Raw genomic sequence first — 11,313 nt, 5'->3', positions numbered from 1 at the left:
AAATTGAAAGTGTGTCCTCCCTTCTGATCATGTGACGTTGACTCTGCAATAGCGTAACGGCACTGTACATATACAATAAGGATTGCTGCCATTATATAGTGCAGACTAATCTGTACAGGGAAACATGGCAGCTGCTGAGTCAATTCCCACTTTTATATTTGGGGAAGTGGCACCCGGCATCATCCCCATAGCGACCGGCACATACAGAAAGCTCCCACCATTCAAAAATGTTTTAAAAAAAAAAAATCGAAAGCCAAGTCTGAGTTAAAAAATAAGTATAAAATGCGAATCTCACCCATTATCGTACATAATCCTGCATGATGATCAGTATAGACCGTGGTCCCCTGGAGTCCGTCGGATCTGCAGAGATTCCCTGCCAAGAAAAGGAAAAAAAATCAGTATTTTATTATTATTATTAACAGAGTTAACAGGCTGCACCGTAAAAGCCTCAGAAAATGTGCTCATCTCAGTATTCTAAAGGGGTTGTTAGTATGATGTAGAGAGGGATATTCTGAGATAATTTGCAATTGGTTTTCATTTTTTATTATTTAAGGTTTTTGACTTATTTAGCTGTTTATTCAGCAGCTCTTCAATTTGCGTTATAAACAATCTGGTTGCTAGGGTCCAAATTCCCCTAGCAACCATGCCTTGATTTGAATAAGAGACTGGAATATGAATAGGAGAGGACCTTACTAGAAAGATGAGCAATAAAAAGTAGCAGTAATAATAAGTGAGTAGCCTTACAGAGCATTTGCTTTTTAGATGGGGTCAGCGACGCCCATCTGAAAGCTGGAAAGGATCAGAAGAAAAAGGCAAATAATTATAAAACTATCAAAAATAAATAATGAAATAGAATTTGCCATTCTATTACATACTAAAAGTTTACTTAAAGGTGAACCACCCCTTCAGTCTTGGTTTTTTGGCACCCTAGGCCCCGACCCCTTCTTGATTGGCGGGTTCTCAGGAAGTCTTTACACATGCACCGCCGTGACCACATGTTTCTGGGCCCCACAGGAAATTCATTTTGGGGCCCCCAACATATCCAGAGGTTGTTATTTTTTTTACCAATATATATGTTGAAATTGCTTATTATTTAGGGCCTCGGGGGGCCCCTATACCTCCTGCCCCCCCTCTGCTTCCTCTGCAGTTATACCCCTCCACCAATAGCATAAGAGAGGGGTAACCCCCTCAGCTCTGCCAGCTGATTCAGCTGCAAACACCCCTAAAACTGCTGCTAATGCACGGGCCCTCAGGTGCCTATTAAAAGGGGTTGTTCATCTTTAAATTAACTGTTAGTCTGATGTATAGAGAATTGAGGGATATTCTGAGATCATTTGCAATTGGTTTTCATTTTTTATTATTTGTGGTTATTTAGCTTTTTATTCAGCAGCTCTCCTGTTTGCGATTTCAGCCACCTGGTTGCTAGGCTCTAGATTACCCCAGCAACCGTGCACTGATTGGAATATGAATAGGAGAGGGACTGAATAGAAAGATGAGTCATAAAAAGTAGCAATAACAATACATTTGTAGCCGTACAGAGCATTTGTTTTATTTTAGATGGGGTCAGTGACCCCCCATTTGGAAGCTGGAAAGAGTCAGAAGAGAAAGGCAAATAATGAATAAATAAAATAATTAATGAAGACCAATAAATTGCTTAGATTTAGCCTTCATATAACAGTTAAAGTTGAACCACCCCTTTACCTTGGTAGGAAGATATTTTTCATAAACATTTACTGAAACAACTTATGGGCCAAAACCCCACTGAGTCACCCACAGTTCCTGCATTATAGCACCCTCCAGTCAGCAGTCACCCAGAGCTCCTCCATAGCACCCTCCAGTCAGCAGTCACCCAGAGCTCCTCCATTATAGCACCCTCCAGTCAGCAGCCACCCACAGCTTCTCCATTATAGCACCCTCCAGTCTTTTGACAGCTAAACCCGTAGTCCCTCATTTGCACTGGAAAGTCCAGCTTTTCTCTGCACTGAACAACCAGAAAGTTTCTAACTTAATTGGCTTTTGGCAGAGAGCCCAGAACAGCCACAGCTGCAGATAAGATACTTTTGTAACAATTAGCAAAACTGTAATAACTGGGGAAAACAAAACACAGAAATATGTTCAAACTTTCATAACCTGCCAAATTTTGTAAAATGAACATGGTAATTAGGGGGTGTGGCCACAAAAAAGGGTGTGGTCCAAAAAATTGATGCGCTCCAACTTTTTTGTCCCTCTTTTTTTAGGTATGCATTAGCACTGAGGTGTAACACACACATAGCAGCAGGTAGTCGCTCTCTCTCAGTCATGTGATGTCCACTGGCTCCTCCTCTTCCAGTCTCCACACACAGACACACACACAGTGCAGCCAGCGAAGCTCTGGGGGGAGGGGGAGTGCCGAAGTGCAGCAGCAGTCTCTCTCTCTAGTATCTCTCTCTTTTCTCTCTCTCTCTTGTCTCTCTCTGGTATCTCTCTAGTCTCTCTTGTCTCTCTCTTATCTCTCTCTCTAGTCTCTCTATCTTATCTCTCTAGTCTCTCTTGTCTCTCTCTAGTCTCTCTTTAGTCTCTCTAGTCTCTCTTTTGTCCCTCTCTAGTCTCAATCTTGTCTATCTCTAGTCTCTCTCTTGTCTCTCTCTTATCTCTCTCTAGTCTTTCTCTCTAGTCTCTCTTGTCTCTCTCTAGTCTCTCTCTTGTATCTCTAGTCTCTCTTTTGTCCCTCTCTAGTCTCTATCTTGTCTCTCTCTTATCTCTCTCTAGTCTCTCTCTCTAGTCTCTCTATCTTGTCTCTCTCTTGTCCCTCTCTAGTCTCTCTCTCTTCTCTCTCTCTAGTCTCTCTCTTGTATCTCTAGTCTCTCTTTTGTCCCTCTCTAGTCTCTCTCTTGTCTCTCTCTTATCTCTCTCTAGTCTCTCTATCTTGTCTCTCTCTTGTCCCTCTCTAGTCTCTCTCTTCCCTCTCTCTAGTCTCTCTCTTGTATCTCTAGTCTCTCTTTTGTCCCTCTCTAGTCTCTCTCTTGTCTCTCTCTAGTCTCTCTCTCTAGTCTCTCTATCTTGTCTCTCTCTTGTCCCTCTCTAGTCTCTCTCTCTTCTCTCTCTCTAGTCTCTCTCTTGTCTCTATAGTCTCTCTCTCTAGTCTCTCTCTTGTCTCTCATGTCTCTCTAGTCTCTCTCTTGTCTCTCTCTCTTGTCTCTATAGTCTCTCTCTTGTCTCTCTCTCTTGTCTCTATAGTCTCTCTCTTGTCTCTCTCTCTCTAGTCTCTTTCTTGTCTCTCTAGTCTCTCTCTAGTCTCTCTCTTGTCTCTCTCTAGTCTATTTCTTGTCTCTCTCTAGTCTCTCTCTCTAGTCTCTCACTTGTCTTTCTCTTGTCCCTCTCTAGTCTCTATCTTGTCTATCTCTAGTCTCTCTCTAGTCTCTCTAGTATCTCTCTTCTCTCTCTCTCTAGTCTCTCTGTAGTCTCTCTGTAGTCTCTCACTTTTGTCTCTCTCTTGTCTCTCTCTAGTCTCTCTTGTCTATCTCTAGCCTCTCTCTTGTCTCTCTAGTATCTCTCTTGTCTCTCTCTAGTCTCTCTGTAGTCTCTCTCTCTCTAGTCTCTCTCTAGTCTCTCTCTCTCTAGTCTCTCTCTCTCTAGTCTCTCTTATTTATCTCTTGTCTCTCTAGTGTCTCTCTTGTCTCTCTAGTCTCTCTCTTGTCTCTCTCTTGTGTCTTTCTCTTGTCTCTCTTGTCTCCAGTGAGATTTGACCGTTTGCATAAAATGATTTTGAAAGTCCAAACCCGCGGCAAAAATAACTCAAATCCCTACATTGGTGGGTTTGGACTCTTAAAACCCGCCACTACATTTTAAAACTATCTCAATTTAATGGTAAACCCATCAACCTGGCAACCCTAGAATAACCAAAACACTCCCATAGACATGGTGCTATCTCATTGGCCAGCGCCTCCGTCAGTCATCGCCTCGCTGCGCTGAATGGTTTCCTGCACTGTCTGTTCTGCCTCCCACTGTTCGTCCCGCCTCTTGCACGCCTGTTGCCAAGGGAACGCGTCTAGAGCAACCGCAGGGACTTGTGTGTGTACAGTAGTGTGACTATTCCATTCCATATAATACACTGAGCTACACACGGGGACCGACACACACAGGGGTGAGTACTGAGAGGGGTGAGAACTGCTGCACTAACATTTCAGTAACCGAGGGGCCACACAGGCTCATTCAGATCATTCCTATTACTTGTATGTGTAGAGGCCTAGTTATTATACTACTCTCTCTCTCTCTATAGAGTGCGCTGAAACATTACTCATAGCGACCAATCAGATCTCTGCTTTTCTTTCTAACTGCTGATTGGTTCTTCTGGGCAACATTCCCTGCACTTTATTGACATTAGGATAAATAGGCCCCTAATGTATAGTCACAACTTGGGGCCACACTCTATAACTGTATGGGGACATGTATAGGGTTCATATTTACAAGGGGCCCAATAGGTACCAGCTGGGCTACTGATGAGTGTTCTGTATTTTATAATATAAAACTACTAGGGGGCATAATAATATGGGGACCCAAAGGTACCAGCTGGGCTAATGATCTTGTTTCTGATGGGCGCTGTGTCTTTTTTATGCAGTAACTAGAGTCCATTCTTGTATAATCACCTAATGGTACCAATTGGGTTTCTGACGGCCCCACGACTTTTACTATACAGGTATGGGACCTGTTATCCAGAATGCCCGGGACCGGGGTTTTTCCAGATAACGAATCCTTCCATAATTTGGATCTTCATACCTTAAGTCTACTAGAAAATCATATAAACATGAAATAAACCCAATAGACTGGTTTTGCTTCCAATATGGATTAATTATATCTTAGTTGGGATCAAGTACAAGCTACTGTTTTATTATTACACAAAAAAAGGAAATCATTTAAAAAAAATTTGCATTATTTGATATTAATGGAAAAGGTTTATGGGAGACAACCTTTCTGTAATTCAGAGCTTTCTGGCTAATGGGTTTCCAGATAATGGATCCCAAACCTGTATATATATGGTCAGTTGGTTCATAATTGTACGTGTCCCCCAAAATGTACCAGTGTGGTTTCTTATGGCTGCCTGTGACTTTTTGTTATATAATCACTAGGGCTCATATTTTCATGGGACCCCAAAAGGTAACAGTTAAGTTCCTAAAGGAACAGTAACAGGAAAGTAGCATAAAAGTATTTTAAATTAATGACAATATAATGACCTGTTGCCCTGCACTGGTAAAACCGGTGTGTTTGCTTCAGAAACTCTACTATAGTTTATATAAACAAACTGCTGTGTAGCCATGGGGGCAGCCATTCAAGCACAGGATACACAGTAGATAACAGATAAGTACTACTATAGTTTATATAAACAAGCTGCTGTGTAGCCATGGGGGCAGCCATTCAAGCACAGGATACACAGTAGATAACAGATAAGTACTACTATAGTTTATATAAACAAGCTGCTGTGTAGCCATGGGGGCAGCCATTCAAGCACAGGATACACAGTAGATAACAGATAAGTACTACTATAGTTTATATAAACAAGCTGCTGTATGTAGCCATGGGGGCAGCCATTCAAGCACAGGATACACAGTAGATAACAGATAAGTACTACTATAGTTTATACAAACAAGTTGCTGTGTAGCCATGGGAGCAGCCATTCAAGCACAGGATACACAGTAGATAACAGATAAGTACTACTATAGTTTATATAAACAAGCTGCTGTGTAGCCATGGGGGCAGCCATTCAAGCACAGGATACACAGTAGATAACAGATAAGTACTACTATAGTTTATATAAACAAGCTGCTGTGTAGCCATGGGGGCAGTCATTCAAGCACAGGATACACAGTAGATAACAGATGAGTACTACTATAGTTTATTTAAACAAGCTGCTGTGTAGCCATGGGGGCAGCCATTCAAGCACAGGATACACAGTAGATAACAGATAAGTACTACTATAGTTTATTTAAACAAGCTGCTGTGTAGCCATGGGGGCAGCCATTCAAGCACAGGATACACAGTAGATAACAGATAAGTACTACTATAGTTTATATAAACAAGCTGCTGTGTAGCCATGGGGGCAGCCTTTCAAGCACAGGATACACAGTAGATAACAGATAAGTACTACTATAGTTTATATAAACAAGCTGCTGTGTAACCATGGGGGCAGCCATTCAAGCACAGGATACACAGTAGATAACAGATAAGTACTACTATAGTTTATATAAACAAGCTGCTGTGTAGCCATGGGGGCAGCCATTCAAGCACAGGATACACAGTAGATAACAGATAAGTACTACTATAGTTTATATAAACAAGCTGCTGTGTAGCCATGGGGGCAGCCATTCAAGCACAGGATACACAGTAGATAACAGATAAGTACTACTATAGTTTATATAAACAAGCTGCTGTGTAACCATGGGGGCAGCCATTCAAGCACAGGATACACAGTAGATAACAGATAAGTACTACTATAGTTTATATAAACAAGCTGCTGTGTAGGCATGGGGGCAGCCATTCAAGCACAGGATACACAGTAGATAACAGATAAGTACTACTATAGTTTATATAAACAAGCTGCTGTGTAGCCATGGGGGCAGCCGTTCAAGCACAGGATACACAGTAGATAACAGATAAGTACTACTATAGTTTATATAAACAAGCTGCTGTGTAGCCATGGGGGCAGCTATTCAAGCACAGGATACACAGTAGATAACAGATAAGTACTACTATAGTTTATATAAACAAGCTGCTGTGTAGCCATGGGGGCAGCCATTCAAGCACAGGATACACAGTAGATAACAGATAAGTACTACTATAGTTTATATAAACAAGCTGCTGTGTAGCCATGGGGGCAGCTATTCAAGCACAGGATACACAGTAGATAACAGATAGGTACTACTATAGTTTATATAAACAAGCTGCTGTGTAGCCATGGGGGCAGCTATTCAAGCACAGGATACACAGTAGATAACAGATAAGTACTACTATAGTTTATATAAACAAGCTGCTGTGTAGCCATGGGGGCAGCCATTCAAGCACAGGATACACAGTAGATAACAGATAAGTACTACTATAGTTTATATAAACAAGCTGCTGTGTAGCCATGGGGGCAGCTATTCAAGCACAGGATACACAGTAGATAACAGATAAGTACTACTATAGTTTATATAAACAAGCTGCTGTGTAGCCATGGGGGCAGCCATTCAAGCACAGGATACACAGTAGATAACAGATAAGTACTACTATAGTTTATATAAACAAGCTGCTGTGTAGCCATGGGGGCAGCTATTCAAGCACAGGATACACAGTAGATAACAGATAAGTACTACTATAGTTTATATAAACAAGCTGCTGTGTAGCCATGGGGGCAGCTATTCAAGCACAGGATACACAGTAGATAACATGGGGAGGTAAGTAGTCCAGACCTGCTGCCAAGGACATGTAGAAGTCAATGGCAGGTCTCGTCCGATAGGGGGCTCCTTTCCTAGCAGATGAATTAGAGCTCATTCAGTACAAACAAAATCTAACAAAATAACTGCCTTTTGCACAAATCCTGCATGTAGAGAGACATGATGTCTGGTGAGTTTAATAGAGTGACCTCTAATACATCTTCTAGGCAAAAGGAGCCCCCCTATAAGATATATTGGATGTAACTGTCAGTGAATATCTGACACCCAACTGCTGCATGAAGACAGAATGAAGAGAAACAGATGCTGAGAGAGGAATAGTGAAGATAAATTTGATTATTTCAGAAACGGTACAGAATTTTTAATTGACTGTATTTAGAAAGTTTATTCTTAGTAGTATGAGGAAGCTTATGTTAAATTTTCATTTTCACGATAGTTTCCTTCTCCCAGTGTTGCAGTTTCATAGGTGCAAAACCACACATAGTAATTGAGACTCTCTACTCAGAGTGCAGGACCACACCAGAATCCCATTGGTTCAAAATGTAGCTATAGGTTTATTAATCAGTACTGATGCAGACTGCACTGATTATAGAGCTGCCATGCAATGTGAATCTGAATACATTTCTAATCAGCTTTGTTTTTTATATTGTGTATAAATACAGTTCATGGAGAGTGGGTCCCTAAACTCAGGTAAGTGACAGCAGCACAGAGCATGTGCTGGGAATCAGCAGAAAAGAAGATGGGGAGCTACTGGGGCATCTTCAGGGGCACAAATATTCCCTGCTAAAGGGCTGTAATAAAATGTAGTATTTCTAGTAGAATTTGTAAATATCTGGGAGCTAAGAAATGGCAGGCACAAGCCAGTGGGACTGACGTAATAGAGAGTCACTAGAGTGGCATGTTATATGGTGAGACCCAGGGACTGTCAGTGAGTATATGAATCATGTGTGTTTGAATCATATTTGTTTGAATCATGTGTGTTTGAATCATATTTGTTTGAATCATGTGTGTTTGCCTTTAGGTGTCGGGCTGCAGACATGTCAGACACAGACGTTGTCACTGGGATGCCCGAGGCCAGCGTTGTGACCCAAGTTGATGAAGGAGAAGATCTCACAGAAGGAGAAGTGATGGAAAACACAAGTAAGCAGCATCTGGGTGAGATTTAGTTATATAAGGGCAAGTGATCTAATGACAGTGACTGTCACAAATCTCATTGGGCAATAGAATCAAAAGGGGAGTGACCTTATGACAGCGAGATAACTGATTGGCTTATAGACTAAAGGAGGGAGTGACCTTATGACAGTGAGATAACTGATTGGCTTATAGAGTAAAGGGGGAGTGACCTTATGACCATGAGATATTTGATTGGCTTATAGAATGAAGGGGGAGTGACCTTATGACAGTGAGATATTTGATTGGCTTATAGAATAAAGGGAGGAATGACCTTATGACAGTGAGATAACTGATTGGCTTTTAGAATAAAGGGGGGAGTGACCTTATGACCGTGAGATATTTGATTGGCTTATAGAATGAAGGGTGAGTGACCATATGACAGTGAGATATTGATTGGCTTATAGAATGAAGGGTGAGTGACCTTATGACACTGAGATATTTGATTGGCTTATAGAATAAAGGAGGGAGTGACCTTATGACAGTGAGATATTTGATTGGCTTATAGAATAAAGGATGGAGTGACCTTATGACAGTGAGATAACTGATTGGCTTATAGAATAAAGGGGGAGTGACCTTATGACCGTGAGATATTTGATTGGCTTATAGAATAAAGGGGGAGTGACCTTATGACCGTGAGATATTTGATTGGTTTATAGAATAAAGGGGGAGTGACCTTATGACCGTGAGATATTTGATTGGCTTATAGAGTGAAGGGGGAGTGACCTTATTTCAATGAGACACTGATTGGGCAACAGCCATATATCTATGGGGCAAATGAGAGAATCCCATCTGACAAGGTTCCTCACCCACCAGGCCATCATGATGTGATTATTGGCCCCAGGGGCCAAACAAACACATGCTCATGATTTGGCCCAGCACATAGGGGACACAATTGGTCAATATTTCACTTATTTGGTGACCTTGTTACCCACCACATGACCTCTGCTGCCTGAGAATTTAATTTGAATTGACCATGTCTCTCTGTTCATAAGAGTTTCATTGCTAATGGGTATCAGTACTGGCCTTTGGTGCTGGCCCTGGAGTGGAGGTGGTTAAATGTTAAAGTGCAGGGCGATAAAGTGCTCTGGATGTTTGAGTTGGGGGGATAAAAGAGAAGGAAAGCTACCGAGGTAGTCTATTGCCAATAGATTAGCCACAATAGTGCAAGCTATAACACTATATTTATTCTGTAGAATGCTTTACCATACCTGAGTAACAGCTCTAGAAGCTCTCTGTTTGTTTAGCATAGCAGCTGCCATATTAGCTTGGTGTGACATCACTTCCTGCCTGAGTCTTTCCCTGCTCGCTCATAGCTCTGGGCTAAGATTACAGCAGGGAGGGGAGTGGGGGAGGGGGCGAGAGAGAGAGAGAGGAGCAAACTGAGCATGCTCAAGCCCAAGCTCTGGAGGTTTAAGCTGGAAACAGGAAGTCTGATACAGAAGCCCATGAGTACACAATAGAAGGAAAGAAATGTGGTGTTGCTTTTGACAGAGGACTCAGAGCAACATTACTTTGAGGGATTACTGGTGTATTTATATAGACCTTTCTGATAAAGTTTACTTAGTTTTAACCTTTCCTTTTCCTTTAATGAGATAATGTTGGTGCAACTGCCACTTACTCTCTGTCACATCTGATCTTTATTTTGTAGAAACCACTGAGCCCGAGAGGGATGAGAGCTCCATACCTACTGCCATTGAGGAGTACTTGGATCTGGTAAATGGGAATCCTCTTATTATTTTAGGCCCTCAGGGATATGTATAGGAAGCACAGTGTGTAGGGATATGTATAGGAAGCACAGTGTGTAGGGATATGTATAGGAAGCACAGTGTGTAGGGATATGTATTGGAAGCACAGTGTGTAGGGATATGTATAGGAAGCACAGTGTGTAGGGATATGTATAGGAAGCACAGTGTGTAGGGATATGTATAGGAAGCACAGTGTGTAGGGATATGTATAGGAAGCACAGTGTGTAGGGATATGTATAGGAAGCACAGTGTGTAGGGATATGTATAGGAAGCACAGTGTGTAGGGATATGTATAGGAAGCACAGTGTGTAGGGATATGTATAGGAAGCACAGTGTGTAGGGATATGTATTGGAAGCACAGTGTGTAGGGATATGTATAGGAAGCACAGTGTGTAGGGATATGTATAGGAAGCACAGTGTGTAGGGATATGTATAGGAAGCACAGAGTGTAGGGATATGTATAGGAAGCACAGTGTGTAGGGATATGTATAGGAAGCACAGTGTGTAGGGATATGTATAGGAAGCACAGTGTGTAGGGATATGTATAGGAAGCACAGTGTGTAGGGATATGTATAGGAAGCACAGTGTGTAGGGATATGTATAGGAAGCACAGTGTGTAGGGATATGTATAGGAAGCACAGTGTGTAGGGATATGTATAGGAAGCACAGTGTGTAGGGATATGTATAGGAAGCACCTCCTTCCTCTTCATACAATAATGCAGAAAATCCCAAGTGATAGTGGTTGTGTGATCCTAATGGAACTCAGTAATCCAGAGGCTGCCATGGGTAACCTAGTGAAACTTATTAAGGGATAAGTAAACCATAAAAATAAGTGAATTTAAAATTGAGGAGGGGCTATTCTAAGCACTTTTGCTATGTACATTTTTTTTCTTTTAATTATAAGATATTAAGGGATACATGTACTGTTAATATGAATGAATTTTGTTCCAACAGCGCCACCTGCTGGTCAGTTTCCCACCAGTCTGACCAGC

The 11,313-nt window shown here is 41.6% G+C and overlaps 1 protein-coding gene across 3 annotated transcripts in view; it reads left to right on the top strand.

Moving 5' to 3' along the window:
• The first annotated feature begins 3,639 nt into the window (after window positions 1-3,639).
• dnah2.L (dynein, axonemal, heavy chain 2 L homeolog) overlaps window positions 3,640-11,313 on the top strand; it is a 113,616-nt gene continuing 105,942 nt past the window's right edge. For 2 of the 3 annotated variants that reach the window (XM_041587378.1, XM_041587380.1), the window contains exons 1-3: window positions 3,640-4,123; window positions 8,425-8,558; window positions 10,225-10,289. In XM_041587378.1, the coding sequence (XP_041443312.1) occupies window positions 8,441-8,558; window positions 10,225-10,289 (183 nt within the window). In that variant the 5' untranslated portion in view covers window positions 3,640-4,123; window positions 8,425-8,440. The remainder of the gene's footprint in view (window positions 4,124-8,424; window positions 8,559-10,224; window positions 10,290-11,313) is intronic. The other variant, XM_041587379.1, reaches the window with a different exon arrangement.

This window comes from Xenopus laevis, chromosome 3L (genome assembly GCF_017654675.1).
Source record: "Xenopus laevis strain J_2021 chromosome 3L, Xenopus_laevis_v10.1, whole genome shotgun sequence".
NCBI classification, from domain to species: Eukaryota; Metazoa; Chordata; class Amphibia; order Anura; family Pipidae; genus Xenopus; species Xenopus laevis.
This window is presented reverse-complemented; position numbering and strand designations above follow the sequence as displayed.